At 33.1% G+C, this 20,759-nt stretch overlaps 1 protein-coding gene across 1 annotated transcript; it reads left to right on the top strand.

Annotated features, from left to right (window-relative positions):
- The first annotated feature begins 3,031 nt into the window (after positions 1–3,031).
- LOC120353406 (zinc finger HIT domain-containing protein 3) lies at positions 3,032–20,746 on the top strand. Its single transcript, XM_039437010.1, has 3 exons — positions 3,032–3,226; positions 16,747–16,904; positions 20,506–20,746. Exons 1-3 carry the CDS (start codon positions 3,159–3,161, stop codon positions 20,697–20,699), a joined length of 420 nt encoding a protein of 139 aa, XP_039292944.1. The 5' UTR covers positions 3,032–3,158; the 3' UTR covers positions 20,700–20,746.
- Positions 20,747–20,759: the final 13 nt, after the last annotated feature.

A 20,759-nucleotide genomic window follows, 5' to 3' on the forward strand; every position in this document is an offset into this window, starting at 1 on the left:
AAAGAATCGAAAATTGAAAAGATTAAGGGCCAAGAAAATAGGCTATAGGAAAGAAAAAAGATACAATTATGGACTCTTACCATACGTAGTATTTATGGTCATTGCTATTCTGAATCCCGGCATGACACAGGATTCCTAATCATTGTGTGTTGGGGAATACCCTTTCATCATGTGATTCACTGTCATAATCTTGTAAATAAGCAACTTGAAACAACCTTTGAATACTAATACATCAATGGAAACTTTGCGTTTTGTTTTCTTCAATAGCATGATTTTATTCATGGGTTCATTTATTTCAACCAAGCAGTTTTGCCTACAAAAGTTCGTCATGGTCACTTGAGAATGCATAGCATACATCTTTTCAATTCTCAGTTGAAAGTTAAACTCATCAACTTGACTCAAAGCAAGATTCATTTTGTTTACATTTTTCCTAACCTCTACAGAAACCTGTCTCATGTAAACATTCATTTTATTTACTGTTTTCCTAACTTTCGATGTAGTAATCTGATCCATAGAAACATTCGATTTGTTTACTGTTTTCCTAACCTTCAATGTAGCAATAGTACTTTCTTGATAGTTGACTTTCAATGAAGACAACTCCCTACCTACTTCTTTACTCAATTCTACACTTTCACTATGGTTGACTTTTTCAACAACAGTAACTAGGCCTACATTGTCAGAAACTTGAATGAGTTGATCTTGTAACTTAACACTACTATCATCCTGCTTCAATTTGTTTTCATCTTCATGATTATCTTTCACTGTTTCATTTGCATTTTTCAATAGAAGGTTTATACTAACCTGCTCTAGTCTAATGCTAGTACATTCTTGCTTCATATCATCAAACCTAGCATTTTGATTTTTGAACATTTGGTCTAACTTAGCATTTTGCTTATCAAATTTAGCATTTTGCTCATCAAACTTTTGTGTTAAGAATGCTATAAGATTCAGATCATTTTTAATGTTTGCCATTTTGTAATATGCACTGATTCATTAAAACTTGATCTCTCTTGAACCGACCTCCCACTCAGCAACAAACCATTCATAACCTATCAAGATATCTATCCTACTAATAATTTTTATAACCAGGGATTTCATAGTGTACCATTTGGGACATATTTATTTTGTAATTCTGTCCCACCACAGGGGTAACATTTGCCGTGCTACCAATTTTTCCTTAAACGGTTGGAATAGCATTTAACACCTATCACCTAAGGAAAGTTGTCGGCTCCAATAAAATAGATTCTTGATAAACTGTGAATGGATCTATTGCCTATGAATGAGAAATCCAGTTTTCAGAGCAAATTAACTTATAATCTTCAGATGAAAATTTTGGCAAAACACAGAAATATACAAAGAACATAACTTACAAGCCTAATGATTTCAGAGTTATTACGAACTAAAATACTTATCTAGTTTACAGTTGAAACACAGTGGCTAATGGCTTGACAACATTAACAACTAAATCTGACCAAAACAGCACAAAATTTTATATAAAACTCAATCTACAACATTAATAAACGAAAATGATTTAGAGCAAAACTCTACGACAACAGTACTTGTAGCAAGCCATTTTTTAGAAGAAAGGAAGGCTGAACAGGAAAAGCAAAGTTGAAAGTCACTAAAACAACGCCCTGTTTAATATCGATCGATCTCCACAGACACGTCATCAAAAAATTATAACTTATAAGTTTAGAATTCATATTCTACATCTGTTCTCAATAAAACTTTAATTTGAAAATGTTATTTTAAATTTTTATATATATATAATCTCTATTTAACTAAACCATTTATCTTTTTAATTCTGTCAACCCAGCCTCGGTGACACCATGGAACAATACAACAAACATTTACGATAATAAATTCTCCGTCAAAAAGTTTATCCATCTATTGATAACTCTGACATTTACTATAAAGTTCCATAGATCTCGAATTGAAGATTCGATTTAAATGTGAGAAGAAAAATGTAATATTACACACTAGATCCCTCAAGCCTGAGAAGAGTTGTTGAATCATGCTTATTTCGGTTATAGAACTGCAGGGCTTTAGTTTTCACTTTGTTTAGTATTGGATTATTAGCATGGCACCAATCACTCACATTTTTTAATCCTTCCTGAGCTCTGTTATGGAGGCTTCCCTTATTGTCTTCCTGTATTAGGTGACTGATGTCATCTGCGAACAGCCACACTTTTCCCGTTGATATATCATCAGGCATGTCGTTTATGTAAAGTAAGAACAATACCGGGCCCAAATTTGAACCTTGAGGGACTCCGGTGTATATTGGCGGTGAAACGAATGATTTATAGCATTTAGTCATACCATCTTGTACTAAGTGTCTTATATTTACAGTCTTGGTTCTGTTCTTCAGGTAGGTGGCAATCCATCTCCATGGTTTATTCTTTATTCCTAGGTTTGAAAATTTATGCAGGAGTATGTTATAAGAGAGAAGGTCAAAGGCTTTTGTCATATCATAAAATACACAAATTTGTTCTCCAATTATTTCATCAAGATTCTCATATATTTTAGTTGTCAGATCGAAGATGGCGTCGGTTGTTCTCCTGTTTTTTCAAAAGCTGTATTGGTATTCATTGAACAATTTTCTTTTTTCTAGTGTATGAGTCTCCTCAGAAAAGCAATTTCGTATATTTTAGAGAAAACACTTTGGACTGCAATAGGTCAATAATTGCCTAACTTACTTGGTCTTTCTCATTTTTATCTCTTTTTTCAAGTTTTTTATCAGACCCTCGCAAAGCACGAATTACCTACTATTACTCATCGATTATGATATGAAATGAAAACATATTATCATGAAATTATAATATTATCATCAAGTAATAGAATAAAATATTTTTTTTATATAGTTGCACATAAACGAATATAGATTAGCTGCCAGTTCTACATAGTCACAGTGTCATCACAAAGATCGTTACATTCAAAGAACTTACTGGATAGAACGGGGAAAAGCCGTTACATGCGCATGTGCATTACGGTGCTGTGCGAGACAGAGAGTCAGCAATTAGTCAGCACATGGAAAATGGAATGGAATAATTGAGGTTAACTTTCTAGCTTGCTATTGCTAGTTGGTAGTTGCTATCATTTCGTTTTCTGTGTATTATAAAATTATTGTAGTTGTGAATCTTTATTTTTATAAAAAAGTAATGAATTGCAAAATCTGTAAAACAGAGAAAAAGGTTCCTTACAAATGCCCAAAGTGTTATATTCGTTAGTGAGTATAACAAGCTTTTGTTTATTACTGTAAAACACCAATAAAAAGCGTAGTGCCATATTCATAATAATATTATTTTAATAATAATAATATTCTTATAATAATATTATTTTAATAATGTATTGTTATATTACTTCAAAGTTATTATTATAATAGTTACTATAAAGTTACTATGTTTACACCCAGATTTTCTTTTGTCTGTCTTTATGTAACACTCACTATTAAGGCCAAACGCGTTGATAGAATTAGATGAGATTTGGCAGGAATTTTCCTTTTTCAAATGCGCGTCGATGTATACTCAAGGTTTTTTGAAATTTTACATTTTAAGGGTAATATGAAAAGAAAATGAATTCCTCCATACTCTGATATAACTATAATTATAATATAAATTATCATTTACTCAGAAGATAGGACTAATCAGACTATAGAATTATTTATAATCAATCAGCTGACAAGTGAATTACACAGATGTTCTGGAGAAGCCATGTCTATTTCACTTGACACTGGGGAGCGACACAAGAGAAATGCACCGTTTAAGGCTGTTCGGTACACTTTTTTATTATTTAAATTAGATAATCTTTTTCAATATAATTCTTAAGATCAATAAAACAATATAAAATCTTACAGCACCCTTTATTAAAAAAAAACTTTAAAATAGTTAACAACTAGTTTCTTGATCACACCATCATCAGGTTTTAAAATAAAATAAAATTCAATAAATGTTTACTAATATTGATACAAAATGATCATATGCCTAATTTTATATGATTAATCCATTTCTGGTTAAAGTTATTAAATTTATAATTTAAATTTTATTTATTCACTTTTAATTTTATCAAAAATAGGATTATTTAAGTCAAATTAAATAATATATTTATTAAATTATTCCTATTCAATTTTGCAGTTTTATAGATATAAAATTCTTCTTTTACATTCAATTTATTACTTTCATTACCAATGCTCAATATATTCATATTAGAATTTATATTGATTGATATAATTATGATTATTTTCAATTAAATGCTCAGCAAACGCTGATTTTTGTGTAGTATTTTTTTGATTTTAAAGCCTGAATGTGTTTATTGAACCTTTTTTGAAAACATCTACGTGTTTGACCAATGTAAAACTTTTCACAATTACTACATTCCAGTTTATAAACGCCTGATTTTTTAAATTGTTCCTGTTGTATTTTTTTATTAGAAATCTTCTTTATTAAATCAAAAGCATTATTTGTTGTTTTGTATCCTAAATATATTTTTTTTCGCCACACTGCACAGAAAGCAGCTGTTTTCCAGTCCCTACGTAGATCTGAAAGACCTTGTTTTGCAGATTGATTGATTGATTGATTGATTGATTGATTGATTGAGTACTTTATTTATGTAGATTACAATATATACTGGCTTATACACTTATATACAATAGCTTACAATACAGCAAAATTATAGATGAATTTACATAATATAGACTAAGAAAATAATTATTGAACTGTATATGATATGAAAAAGCAGTTTGTAATATAATAACTATAGATAATAATCATATTGTTATGCATCTACATAAATTGGCGGAGCTTTGGACATATCAATGTCCATTCTTCGGAAAGAATATTAAAAATATCCTCCCCACTAACTCTCTACCAAAACGTTAATTTCGTTATTTAAACTAAGGATTTATTTATTAATGGAAATATTGTAAAAGTTTTAATTAAAGAGAAAAAAACAGAAAATTGATAGAGTAAAATAATTATATAGGTAGATAAGATCAAATAATTGATTAATAAAATGAAGTAGGCTGAAAGTAGATCAGGGTTATCAACTTTCAGTAATATAGCATTATGCAGTGGATAATTGAAATAACATGAGTTTATATAATATATATATATACAATTCGTTCTATAACATGGTTTAAAGGTTTGTATTTGTGGGATGGGTGGGGGATGGATGTCATGTGATCGTTCTAGGGCCGGACAGTTTCAGTCATTTGTTCCAAAAGATGTTTTTTTAAAGTTAGGATGAAGCTCGCTCGGCTCTCGATGGACCTGATAGAAACAGGAAGTGCATTCCATGCACGACAGGCACTGACTAAGAAGGATTTTGTGAAAATAGTAGTTCGATGATTGGGTATCCTTAAAGTACTTTCTCCGGTTCTAGTATGTGAAGCATCTATCCTCCTACCTTCAGAGACAAATTTGAAATCATCTTTAAAATAGTTCGGATTACCGTATTTCAAGATATCTCTAACAAGCTTGACTATTCGAAAAAGCCTCTGATCGGGAAGCTTCAATGTTGAACTAGCAATGTGGGCTGGGGTGATATGATCATGGCGTTGGAGAGAGTAGACGAAACGTAGACAATAATTTTGGCAACGCTGTAGTTTATCATTCAGAGTGACTTGCATATCGTTAAGAACAGAATTACAATACATTAAATGTGGGAAGATGAGAGATTGAACCAATAATAATTTAATGTTTCTAGGGAGGATATCGTGCATTTTCTTCAATGCATGCATGGCTGAGAATACCTTTTTACAAGTTTTGTTCACTTGTTCTGACCAGTCAAGAGTATTATTCATAATAATGCCTAAATTTTTAACTGAGCTACAGTAAGGAATGTCATTACCGTCTACACTAATTTTGTGAATCGATTCAAGGTCAATATTGTTTATAAGACGAGAATATCCAATTATAATGGGTTGTGTTTTGATGGGATTAAGCTTAAGGCCATTTTTCTTTGTCCATTCCACTATCGAATTGATATCCTGATTCATTATTCCAACTGTTTCATTAATTTTTGTTATGGGACAGCTTAAATAGATTTGAAGGTCGTCTGCATAAGTATGGAAACTGGAGAATTTGATAATGGAAGAAAGGTCATTAGCATACAAAGTGAAGAGGAGAGGGCCTAAAATTGAACCTTGTGGTACTCCATGCATAACGTTTTTCCAAGTTGACTTTTTGTCACCGACAGATACACATTGTTTCCTACCTAATAGATAGGATTTAAACCAAACTAACGAGTTGTGACTGAAACCAAGAATAGCCAACTTATTCAGAAGGACTGTATGATCAACAGTATCGAATGCTTTAGAAAAATCAAATAGGGTGAGGATGGTGCATTTTCTTTGGTCCATAGCTAACCTTATATCATCAGTGACACGAAGCAGAGCTGTCTCAGTTGAATGGAATTTTCTAAAGCCTGATTGAAAGTTATGAAGCTTACTATTGTTGTCTAGAAATTTTACAACTTGAGCATGAATGAGTCTTTCTAGCACTTTGGACAATGCAGGTAAAATACTGATTGGTCTAAAATCCTCAACTTTATTGGGTGATGGAACTTTATTTAGAGGGCGAACCAGAGCAAACTTCCAGTTTTCAGGGAAAATGCCTTCTTCAAGTGACTTGTTGAAAATGTATGTAATGGTTGGTAAAACAGCAAATAACATCTTCTTGATAAATTTAATAGGAATTTTGTCTACACCCATAGCATTACTATGAATACGTTGAATTGCTCTGAAAGTGTCTTCTTCTGAGATTGGATGGAAATGAAATTGATCAGTGATTGGTAAATCTAAGTTTGTAACCTGCTCTTCAAGATCATCAATGTGATTAGCAATGACAACTTCGTCGCGTTGGTTAGAGTGTGAAACGAAATGGTCATTTATATTATTCAATGGTAAGTCAATTTGTGGATTCGATTTCTGTTTGCCAAGCCCGAATTCTTTTATTCCCTGCCAAAGTGATTTAGAGTCTTGTCTATTGTTTGTCATAAACGAATTCAAGTACCTAATCTTTGAGTTCCGTAATTCCTGTTTAACCCTATTTCTAAGGCTCCTATACTCTATCAAACTGTCCAAGTCAATGTCTTTTAAATTTCTATGTGCTTTGTCTCTACGTCCCATCATCTTAAGTATGTCTTCAGTCATCCACGGTACTCGTCGTTTTCTATTAATCCTCCTTGTCACATAAGGTGCATGTTTGTCATACAAAGTCAAAGTCCAATTCTCGAAAGTCTTGACCATGTCATCAACTGAGGGTAATGCTTCAATTTGATGCCATGGAGTCTGAGCCACATCAGTCAGGAAGGCGGCTTCATCAAAGTTTTTGAAGTCTCTATAAGTGATAATTTTCTGTTCTGGCTTGGGTATCTTATGGGAAAGTACACAGTAGATCAAATCATGTCTAGAAATAGCTGGGACTGAGATTTGGCCTGCTTGAACAACCTCATTGGGATCACTAACAATGAGAAGGTCAATGAGTGTGTCTGATTCATTAGTATGATGAGTTGGATCGAGAGGTAAAATAGTCATGTTTAGGCATTGGAAAATTGTAGTCAGTTGAAAGTAGTCAAAGTTACGATTTGTCATGTTCAAGTCGGTGTTCATATCCCCCATAACTAGTATACGGTTATAACAAGGCATAAGAGAAAGCAAGGCACTTTCGAAATCTGTGAAATGACCTATTTTTGGTGGGCGATAACAGATACCAACGAGTAATTTATCAGTACTAGATAAGGATAATTCAAGTAGCATAAACTCTGGTCTGGAACAATACTCTTGTTTAGATGTGATTAAAACTTTTGTTTTGATACCTTCTTTCACATAATTGCTACACCCCCACAAGCTTTATTTAATCTATCATTCCGGAAAAGATTATATCCAGGCAATGCAACAAAATTTGATGAAATACTAGGCTTCAAAATGATTCGGAAATTCCGATTATATGAAGTCCTGAAAACGGAAGATTGCTCTGAGTTCATCAATGTGGCAACTGAGGGATTGTACGTTAAGGTGAGCAGCCTTGAAAAGTTTTTTGAAAGAGGGAGCTTATTTGCTAGAAACATACCTGCGTCATTATTACTATTATTGAAATAATCATACCTACTTGAGGGCGAGCGAGCTGACGTGTCAGTGAGAGGCATCATGGAAGCAGCAGACCAATCGTGAACCGACCTCAGAACAACACATGACGGGAAAATGGGGATGAAACTGATAAAACTTACCTAAATGAAAAAGTCTCTTGATTCGAGTGCATTCAGCATGCCTTGACAGTTCGGCTCCCTTCACTATTTAAAGCACTAGTTCAAAACAAAATTCACTAAACACAATAAGATGTAGATGTGTGGAGTTCCGGTGATGAATAATCCTAATGGTGAATAAGACGAAGATTGAGGAAGAACTGGTAGTGGGAGATCTGGAGATAGAGAGTGGAGATAGTGCGAGTAGGTATCCAGTAGTGGAAGAATCGGGTCCAAGTGGAGGTAAGCGAGAAGGAATCCAGTAGTGGAAGATCGAGTCCAAGTGGAGACAGAGAGAGATGGAATCCAGTGGTGGAAAATCGAGTCCAAGTGGAGATAGAGGAGATGGAATCCAGTAGTGGAAGATCGTGTTCATGGTGGAGATAGAGCGAAATGGGATCCAGTAAAAACTGAAAAAGAGAAGAAAAGCCAGCAGAAAAACGAAAAATCTTCGAAGAAAGTTATCAATTGAGAAAAGATACATAATACAACTGATAATGAATAATATTCGCATAAATTGAAGAGGAATAGTATGATTCAATGTGGGAAAGAATCGAATATTATATGGATAAATATATGGATATTAAATAATATATGGATACTAGTAGAAGGTAATCAGATAGAAAGAGAAAGGTAGGAGATAAATAGATATAGAAAGAGAAATAAACATTTGAACATGCTGGATAGCTAGTGAAAAAGTCACAGGGAGAATAATGATAACAATGGGGAAGAAGAAGAGAAAGAAGGATGTGCACAAATTGAGAAGAACTTATGAAACTGAACTATAGAATAAGAATAGAACATCGCATTGTGATCTTGAATTAATCAAGGAGAGAAGAAGAAGAAGAAAGAAGAAAAAAAGAAGAAAGAGAGAAGAAGAAGAAGAAGAAGAAGAAGAAGAAGAAGACGAAGAAGAAGAAGAAGAATAGAAAAGAATAATAATCATCATCGCAAACAACAATATTCAAGTAATCATTATAAATATAAGATCAAGAAGAGAAATTAGAAAGAAAATAAGAAGTAGAGGAGACGATGGAGAAAGTGCTAGATTATTTTAGATGAGTTTTAATAGGATTGAACGGTGAAGTGTGAAAAATAAAATATAGTATTAGAAGTATAATTAACTATTGGGAGTAGCAATAACAATAGAAGTAGTAAATTGAGAACTGTAATATTTTAGTGATGAATGTCTAAGATAACATTAAATGAAACACACCCCTATATGCATATGACAGACTACCCACCCCTCCGTTCTATCAATAATTCTTCACACATTTGCTTCTATTGCTCGAGCTGTGGCAACAGTAGGAGATTCATTATGTACACCTAATATAGAAGAGATTACCATCTTTACCTATAGATTACATCCATATCTATAACGTATGTTAATCATCCAATTTATTTGAAATTCAGCATTCGAAGTATTAATTATGAAATAATTTTGGTAAGAGATGTAATATTATTAGTAAGAATAGAGATAATGATTCTCTAAGTACCCCTGGAGTATAGTAGTTGATGCATTGAACGTAGTTTTGGGAATTAATATCAAGATAAATTATTAATCAGTATTAACAAATGTGGATCTCCTTAGTTTGAAATAATTGCCTCATACATAATCATAAATAGCAGTGGAAAGATTCATTTATAGAACAGAAAGCCAGCTCATGAAAAGACTCATGAGACGACTCTCATCTGACGTAAGAAACAGGTTTCTTTTCCGGTCTAGGCCAGAAAGTGTTCTCTTTCCAGCCGCTTGGAAGTCCGTAGTTGATAAGTCATCCGCTAGATTGGGCGAGTGTCCACTTTCTTCATCAGCTGAAGTCACCATGATTTCAGTTCAAATTACGAATCAAACTAATTCAGCATTCGCTTCGCAACCATTTTTATTCAATTATTTATTGTTGATTAGCGCATTCCAAATTTTCAAAATTGCTTGAAGATGACGACTCCCATGATATTCCAAGTAAAATTTTAAAAGAATCTGAAATCCTGACTGCAAATTTTATACCACTAAAATCAAGAGATAGGTACGATAACGAGTATTCTTTATTTATTTTGTAAGCAATACCTGTAGTGTGGTGAAAAATATCGGTCGCACCATGGGCAAAAATGTTTTTCCGGCTCTCAATCTTTTGAAAACCGATTTCGAGCTGGAAAAATCTCATTTTCTGCTCAAGGTGCGAAATATACTATTTTGCGAAGGTCTTCCTAACTGCCTCGTTAGGAAAACCTTTGCAAAAAAAAATATTTAGGATACAAAACAACAAAATAATGCTTTTGATTCAATAAAGAAGATTTCTAATGAAAAAATAAAACAGGAACAATTTAAAAAATCAGTTATGGGCTGTTGAGTGCCAACTTTTCAGATTCCGTTTTCTTCCCAGATCATAAACGGTTTTGACTATATTATTAGAACTTCTCTTGAAAATTCAAAAAATTATCTTTCCAAACTAGAACATTTTATTCCACATGACCTTGAGAGGTTGTGAATGAAAGTACTACATAATTTCGCTCCTGGGTTTTGGAAGATTTTGTGTTATAAATAGTCACGGATAAGTACAAATTTTGTGTTTATTTCATTATTAATTGGTTTATTGATCACGTTTTATCATTTTGTTTTAGATTTTAATTCTTAATTCTATTTTAAAAAGCCAAACACCGTTTAGAGGTTAGTTTGAGGTTAGGTTTTCGAGATTTAAAAATAAACATAGATAGTTTACTTGACTAAAATTATAACCAAATTAAAATCCTATCATTTATAAATCAATTATTATTATTGCAAGTAATATAATTTCTTAGATAGGAAGATGAGCTCAAGTAGAACACCGAAGGTTAATAATAGAAATGTAAACATAGCGGGAGTACTTACGCGTTCCCAAAACCAAAATTCAAAAACGCCAAAACCAAAAACCCCAGTTCTTCAAACTACTTTAGCCGAAAAAGTTGCTCAACTACAAAGTAGCCACACTAATTTAAAAAACCAATTAGAAGTAACTCTAAAAACGTCTGAGGAAGAAAGGTTAGGGATGGTAGAAGAAATTAAATCTTTGGAACTGATTATAAAATTACAAGATGAAGACCATAAAAAAGAAATACTAAATCTAAAAAATCAATGTAGTCTAATGTCGGAGGAAATAAAGAAACTAAAATCTAAATTTGATAATACTAAATGTATGATAGAACCTCCGTCCAAATGCAAAAAAATAGAATCTAACCTAAATGATGGGAAATGCTCTGAAAATGGTCGAAATAAAACGTACAGTGAGGTTTTGAAGACAGCAACCAAAAATATAGCTGAGGGAAATAAAGATAGGAAAGGGAGAGTTCTGCTACTGACGTCCAGTCATGGACGTGATTGCAGTGATCTCCTTGATAAAAGATTAAAAAATAAATTTGATGTCCAATGTTTTTTCAAGCCAAGTGCATCAATTAATGCAGTTGTAGAGTCAGCTAGGGAACAAACTAAAGACTTTGATGAAAATGACTATCTAATTGTACTGGGTGGCTCAAATAATATAAATGAACCTAACTTGAATCATCTTCCTCAAGTAACAGAAAAAATCAAGGAAATTGTGCCACTCAGCAAAAAAACAAACTTAATAATAAGTACTATTCCTAATAGGTTTGATAGGCCAGAATTAAATGAAGCAATCAATTCGACAAACAAATCAATCCATAATACAATCAACAGCCTAAAAAATAAGAATTCTAAACAACTGGGGATTTGTTTTCTAAATGAAAGGCTGAAAAGACATAACTTCACTAATCATGGGTTGCATCTAAATCGATCTGGCAAAGTAATCTTTTGTAATAGATTGGCAGAGCTGATTGAAAGCCGTTTGCAATCCTCTGGTTTAAAAACAGTCAAAAAAACAAATAACGATTTTTTAGTAAATTGGCTCAAAACAGGGAAAGGGAAATAGCTACAAATGCTAGAGATAGAGTAGCACAAGATGGTAAGGTTTTTAGTATTTATCATCAAAATATTCAGTATCTTCGCAACAAAATTGACAGATTAGAAGTATTTCTTAAACAGGAGGATCCTGACATTGTTATTTTCACAGAGCATGGCTTAAAAATAAAGGAAATAAATCAAGTTAGGATTCCAGGCTATTCACTGAGATCAGAATTTTGTAGAATAGCTCATAGAAGTGGTGGTGTATGTATATTCACTAGCAATGCTAAACATACCCAAACTTATGAACTGGATTTTGTTAAGAGATTTTCTGTTGAGATGGATTTAGAGGTGACGGGACTAAGGTTAAAAATTGATGATCGATTTGAGGTAGCAGTGTTAGGTATCTATAGGTCACCAAATGGAGACTGGCAAAAATTTTGTGAGCTGCTCCATACACTTTTGGAAATTACAACCGCTCGTTTCACAAATGTTATAGTAGTAGGAGATTTCAATACCGATTTTGCCAGGCAGGATAAAATGACAGAGGATATTAGAGATATTATTAATATGAATAATTTAGAAATTAAGGTCCACGAATATACAAGAGTAACTCGAACTTCACAGACAATTATTGATAATATCCTCACAAATATAGAAGGTTGTAATGTCAGGTTAGGTAGCTCAGATCTATCAGATCATAACTATCAAATTTTAGATGTTAAGTTGCAGGGCCAGAATCCAAGCAGAAAAAAACTTTTGTGAAAGAAATTCAGCAATATGAGCTAGGAAATATAAATTGTTTGAAGCAGGAACTGCTTCAAGAAAATTGGAGTAGTGTTTATAACAGTTGTAACCTAAATTACAAATATAAGCAATTCATTGATACTCTAAGATTTCACATTAGTGTATGCTGTCCGATAAAAAAAGTCAAAGTAAAAAGTAAATTAAACAAAGTAGATGAATGGATAACTGAAGATATTCTTACTCAAAGAAATATTGTTAGGGAAGCTTATGAGGAATTTAAATTAGTGAGGGATGTTCCGAGTGAGGTCAAATACAAATGTCTAAAGAAAAACTATGCAAAAGAAGTGAGGAAAGCTAAGTGTAAGAAAACAGCTGAAATATTAACAACTAGTACCAATTTTAACTCTGCTGTTTGGGAGGTAATTAATAGAAATAGGAGAGCAGCTCAAAAGGATACAGTTACTAATGTCCCTAGGATAATCGATGAACATGGAAATTATATGGATGATAGTATAGACATTTGTAACTTTTTCAATAAATATTATCAACAGGTTGCATATAATCTCCAAAAGTCACTGAACACTAATACTTATAATACAACTACATTAAATGCTGAGCCAATTGAAAAGGTATTTAAATTTCATCCATTATCAAGAGATGAGTTGTCAAGAATAATAAAAAATTTGAATAACAAAAAAACAGTAGGATTGGATGGGGTCTCAAGCAAAATTTTAAAAGAATGTGAAAATGAATTACTGGACCCTTTATTGCATCTCCTTAATACTTCACTAGAGCAGGGTATTTTCCCTGATGATCTGAAACAAGGAAAAATTTTGCCAATTTTCAAGAGCGGTGATTCTGAAAGAGTTGAAAATTATAGACCCATTAGTATTCTAAATGTAATAAGTAAAATTTTTGAAAGAGTAGTTTTAAATAGGTTATTGATGCACCTGGAAGAAATTAATTTCATATGTGATGAACAGCATGGGTTCCAGAAAGGGAAATCTACTAAGACTGCAATAGTATCCCTTGTTGAAAGACTAATAGATATAATAGATTCAGGTGAGAAGGCAGCCGCAATATTAACAACTAGTACCAATTTTAACTCTGCTGTTTGGGAGGTAATTAATAGAAATAGGAGAGCAGCTCAAAAAGATACAGTTACTAATGTCCCTAGGATAATCGATGAACATGGAAATTATATGGATGATAGTATAGACATTTGTAACTTTTTCAATAAATATTATCAACAGGTTGCATATAATCTCCAAAAGTCACTGAACACTAATACTTATAATACAACTACATTAAATGCTGAGCCAATTGAAAAGGTATTTAAATTTCATCCATTATCAAGAGATGAGTTGTCAAGAATAATAAAAAATTTGAATAACAAAAAACAGTAGGATTGGATGGGGTCTCAAGCAAAATTTTAAAAGAATGTGAAAATGAATTACTGGACCCTTTATTGCATCTCCTTAATACTTCACTAGAGCAGGGTATTTTCCCTGATGATCTGAAACAAGGAAAAATTTTGCCAATTTTCAAGAGCGGTGATTCTGAAAGAGTTGAAAATTATAGACCCATTAGTATTCTAAATGTAATAAGTAAAATTTTTGAAAGAGTAGTTTTAAATAGGTTATTGATGCACCTGGAAGAAATTAATTTCATATGTGATGAACAGCATGGGTTCCAGAAAGGGAAATCTACTAAGACTGCAATAGTATCCCTTGTTGAAAGACTAATAGATATAATAGATTCAGGTGAGAAGGCAGCCGCAATATTTCTTGATTTATCCAAAGCTTTTGATTGTGTGAACCATAGAATATTATTGGAAATACTAAAAACTGTAGGTGTGAATGGTATAGAACTAAAATGGTTTGAATCATATCTCATAGGTAGAAACCAGTGTGTTGAGCTTACCAAGGTGGATGGGAATGAAATAGTAAAAATTAAATCTCAAAAACTGGAGGTCCAGGCTGGAGTACCTCAAGGCTCAATTCTGGGTCCCTTACTGTTTCTGTTGTATGTGAACCAATTACCAAAAGAGTTAAAAGATCACAGAGCTCTGTTGTTTGCTGATGACACATCGCTTATCTTTAACAATTATTTATTAGATAGTCTAGAAATAAATGCTTTTACTGGAGTACAGTCAATTGTCCAATTCTTGAAGCAAAGGCAATTAACAATAAATAGTAAGAAATGTCAATTCCTACAATTCAAAAGTAATATAATTCAGTAGAGGATAGAGAAATAAATGTGTTTGTAGAGGAAAATGAATTAGACCAAGAAGAGAAAGTAGCATTCTTGGGAATTTTATTGGACAGGAAATTAACATGGCATCCTTACATTGAGAGGATATGTAATAAGATATCATCTGGGGTATTTGTCCTGCGGCAGCTTGCTAGGCTGAATGATAAAAAACTACTGTTAACTGCTTACCATGGACTTATACTATCTCATATTAGGTATGCTATTTTAGTATGGGGTAATTCATCTCAACAAAATATGGACAGAGTGTTTAAGATTCAAAAGAAGGCACTCAGATGTATAGAGAAAGTGAATAGGTTAGACTCTTGTAGGCCTTTATTTAAAAAGCTTGGTCTATTAACTGTGCCATCTTTGTATGTATATGAAGTTGTAATGCATGTGAAAACGAGTGGTGTGATCCAGAATTCAGATGTTCATGAGTATAATACGCGAAACAGAGCAGATTATCATATAATGGGTCACAATAGTAGGTTATTTGAACAAAAACCAGATTATATTGGTAGGAAATTTTATAACAAGCTACCTCAAATCTTGAAAAGTAATGATGATTTGAAGATTTTCAAAAAACAAATGAAAAAATATTTAGTTGATAAAGCTTTTTATAGTGTACAAGAATTCCTTTCAAACCTAAACTGAGTTTGTTAACATTTCAAACCGGTTAAATCAGATACTTGTGGATGAGAAAACTGTGTGAGGTCTACTGTTCACAGAGCTTCTAGTTATAAAATAGCTGAAACAACTATAGAATTCTAAATAATACAAATTCCAGTTACGGTAGGCTATTTGATCAATTGAGATCCAGAAAATAATAGGCCTATGAACAACACAACCTACTATTGTTCTAACTTCTAAGGTAAAGGTTCAACTCACACTTACGCGTCTCGGGTCGAGAAAAGACTCGACTCTAGTCGAGAGCATGTGTTTCCAAATGGTGACACTCAGACCAGTCGATTCTAGTCCTCCACGACATCACCATTGAAAACACAAGCTCTCGACTAGATTCTTCTCGACCTGAGTCGCGTAAGTGTGAATTGAGCCTAACTGTTGTGATCTGGGCCTATTAAATTATGCTAGAAATTATAAGGTAAAGGTAAAGGTATTATTAAGGTAAAGGTTCAACTCACACTTACGTGACTCAGGTCGAGAAAAGACTCGACTCTAGTCGAGAGCATGTGTTTCCAAATGGTGACACTCAGACCAGTCGATTGTAGTCCTCCACAACATCACCATTGAAAACACAAGCTCTCGACTAGATTCTTCTCGACCTGAGTCGCGTAAGTGTGAATTGAGCCTAACTGTTGTGATCTGGGCCTATTAAATTATGCTAGAAATTATAATTTATTTCCTCAATAAATATATATTTTTTGATATTTCCTATTTACGCATAGGAACATAAGTACGAATAATATATAATCACCTCCAGTTATTATTGTAACCTTTTTTATTTTGTAGTTTTCTTTTAACAACTATCCTATTTACTATATCAAAAGCAGTCCTACAATTTTGTATGGTTTCCTGTTGTTTAAAATATTTTTCTGTTTGTTTTATTAAATGAAAGTTTATTTTACCAAGTCTAATTTATATTTTATTTTCAGTTGCTCTTTGCCCTGTTGGAAGAGCCATAAAAATTACGACTGTCAAAGAGTATTGCCATCTGATAGTCCAGGAAAACCAGAAAGACAAACAGACACACGCCCGCAACCAAAATTTGTCACAGAGAGTACTGTCCCATTGGAGAAATTGGCGCTTTTGAGTGAGTAACAGCAACAACATTAATAATCTTTTTATTAGTCCTTGTTCATCTACTACCCCGCCAGCTCACACTGAAAGAGAGTAAGGGAATTCGAATTACTTGATTCTTTCATCCTTTGGGTATTTTTCTGTTGTAAATGTTCTAAAAAATCAATAATATTGCATTAGAATGGTTCTATCTTGAAATATTCCTTGCCACTTTCAAGTAATAAGTAAGTTTCATGTAATTATTTATGTAATATCTATTTTTGAAATACAAGATTATCTCTACACTCCATTCATTATTTCCCAAATCGTTCACATAAAAGACAAAGTTATAAGTTTAATTAATTTTTAAAATCGCAAAATGACACCACTGTAATTGAATAATTCAAGGTCAAACCATAAAGGTAGGCGCACACAGATCGTCATCGGACGGACGGAACGCATCGGACGGATTGTACTTTTTTGAGGTGCTGCGCACACTAGTCGTCATCGGAGCATTGGCATTTTATTTCATTGCGACGTATGTCGAGTCGAGAGTGGATTATGAATTTAATGAACAAATATTACAGTATATAAGTTATGGATAGCAGTAGCAAAGAAGAAGTTATAATTGTTACTTGTTTGTTAGCCGAAAATGAAGAAGAGGTACAGCGACTTAGGAAGAGAAAACGAAAAATGTGGATCCATACAATTAATCAGAAAAGGATAGAATATGGAAAATTTAATCATCTGTTTCCTGATTTAATTGAAGATGAAGTTAAATTTTTTAGATACTTCCGCATGTCGCAAGTAATGTTTTTTGAGCTTTTGAATGTCCTCAGACAACATTATAGTTAAACTGAACACCACTTATCGCCGTGCGATTGAGCCTGAACAGAGATTAGCAATCTGCTTAAGGTACGTATTTTAACTTTTTTTAGTTGACCATTTCATGTATGGTTTTCTATATTTTGATTAAAAACTTCTGAAGACGTTTAAATTAGCATTGACATAAGGCAAAATTTCTAACTATAGTCATTCTCTTGAGAGACATTATGCATAATATCGTATGCTCTTTTTTGTGAGATTATGAAATTCTATTTATTCTTATATTATAATATAGTAAATATACATTACCAATCAATTGTATGTGCATTTATGTAATGCAGTATATTAATAGCTGATATTTTACTCTACTGTATTTTGATACATTATTATGTTAAGGACATAGTTAGTTTTGATACTGATCTAGGACATATTTAATAACAATTAAAACTTTATTATGTACGTATTAAAAAAAAAGTTAAAACAATATCAAATATTTATTTCTACTCTCCAACAGAATAAACAAGGGAATAAATAAATGCCGGTGAGTCATTAAATCCGATCGGAGCCGTCGGCTTCAATGCTCCTCTCGGAATTCCTGACGGCATCTCCGATCTACGATGCGTACGATGCGGATAGGTATGCGCACTCCAATTGAAAACAATGCATCGAATCTAATCGTCCGATGCGTGCCGTCCGTCCGATGACGATCTGTGTGCGCCTACCTTTATAAGATCTATTTTCTCTAGCAGTATTATATCCGTTCATCCCTATTAGTAAGAAGTAGTCTATTTGTACAACATATTCCCCGAAGTCCAACATAACTAAACAACCAGGAGCTCGGTGAACATTGGCATTGTTATTCCTAGAGTGTCCAAATCAGATAATACTACAGATTCTTTCTTTGAAGCGAATATACTATACTCAAAACTACCCCAACACATTAAAGTCATTGAAGCATGGTCCATAGGTGTCCACAAACGCCACATCAATAGGTGGTTATTGGATGCTGGTAGGATAAGAATTTTAGAATTTCTAAAATCAAACTATATAGTCCAGTCAAATGATAATTTATCAGGAAACAGCCCCGAAAGAATTTTTCTCGACGGTTCTATATGTATTTTGGTGCGCTGAATTCGAATCTGAAATTTGCTGACACGCCAAAGGGCGGTTTCACCCTCATAACCAACCAAAATTTGGGAGTTTTTTAATTTTTCCATTTAATTTCGAAAACCTTGAGTTTTTTGAGAAAAAGCATTCTCTACAAAATTGAAGATAATAAAATTTCCAATAATTTGAGTGGTCGCGCAGGACTACGGAGCTCCGGAGCTACGAATTTTCAAAAAAGGGGCATTTTTTAAGGGTTTTTCAAAATCATGCAAACCTACCACTTCTACCCTATACAATGTAGATCTTTTTTGTATTTTACTTCACGATTATATTTTTACAAAAATAATTTACCGCACATGAAAGAGGAGACTCTGTTCTTCAAATCAAAACCAAGTATCATTTTTATCATGCTGGGTTACCAAGATACACAGTTTTGATTATAGAGATTGGCCATTTTTGTGTGTATGGAAATATAGGCTAAAAACATTCAAGGAGGAATTTTCTATTTTTTATCAAAGTTATGATTACGATACATGAGTTTGAACCGCCTTGACGAGCTGAGAAGAATGAGCTGTAGTACAATTAGATCTGAACATTCTGTCAAAAGTTATAAGTGTTTAAATTTTCGAGCCTTGACGTATCCTTATGCGTGCATCCCCCCCCCCTACCATCACTAGGAAATACTGAAGTTAAGTGTATTTAACGGGTGATTCTCATAGACCATAACCCTCGTAAGATGATTTTGGCCAAAATATGTTTTTTAGGAAGGCCTTGAAAAGGTATTATAATGAAAAATTAGAATTTTGGCTGTAGGACATGATTTTCTATTTTTGGGTGTATTCCCCCTCCCCCCTATACTAAATTCGAAAATTTCCAAGGAATCCTGTTCAGAATATCAATAGTTCTTTCACGTGATGTGTGTTTCTATCATTACTAGGAAAAGAGTAGAAGTGGAGGGTTGCATTATTTTAAAAAACCCTAAAAAATACCCCTTTTTTGAAAATTCTTAGCTCCGGAACCAAATGGTAGAGTCGTGCGACACCACTCAATTTAATGGAACTTTTATTGTCTTTGATTTTGTAGAGAATGCTTTTTCTCGAAAAACTCAAGGTTTTCGAGATTAAATGGAAAAATTAAAAAACTCCCGAATTTTGGGTGGTTTTGAGGGTGAAACCGCCCCCTGGCGTGTCAGTAAATTTCAGATTCGAATCCAGCGCCCCAAAATACATATAAAACCGTTGAGAAAAATTCTTTCGGGGCTGTTTCTTGAAAAAAAGACCGTTTGACTGGACTAATTACTTTTTGATACGACTAGCCTCAATGCATGCAGCGACGGTTGGTCATTGTTCTAATCCGTTTCTCTTGTTCTTGGCTTGACAGTTTTCCGCCTCTCATTCATTTTTCTCTCTTTTCTTCTTCACACCATACATTTTTCTATCTCTCATCTCAATATTTTTCATTATTCAATTTTTACTTTCACAAATATTGTCATGTTTGTCATTATGTGAACTTATGAACTATTCAGATTGTTACTCTCTCCTGCACACAAGCATTCTGCCCATACATGGAAAACAAATATTGTTTATTACTTTTATTTGAAATGTATTTGTTTTGTAGCATGAAAGAAATAAATAATAAAACATCTTTGAATAAAGTGTTAAGTGAAGATGTATATTTACTACAATTATAGTTTTCGTTGGCAGGTAAAAGTAAAGCCGTGAAGCAAATCTTGGAGAACCCGAATGTCAGAAATATTTTAACGGAGATCGATCAGTCAGATAATCCACGTCTCTCCATAAACAAATTCATGCAAGAGCCTATATTTGAAGAGTTTGCAAATGCATGTATCAGCATAGTTGAAGACGATCATCGCAATAGTGAAAGTGATGGTGAATGAAAAATTTAATACACAGTGATACATACCATTGATTAACATTAACTTGTCGTTTCTTTTGTA

The sequence above is a fragment of the Nilaparvata lugens genome, chromosome 10 (genome assembly GCF_014356525.2).
Source record: "Nilaparvata lugens isolate BPH chromosome 10, ASM1435652v1, whole genome shotgun sequence".
NCBI classification, from domain to species: Eukaryota; Metazoa; Arthropoda; class Insecta; order Hemiptera; family Delphacidae; genus Nilaparvata; species Nilaparvata lugens.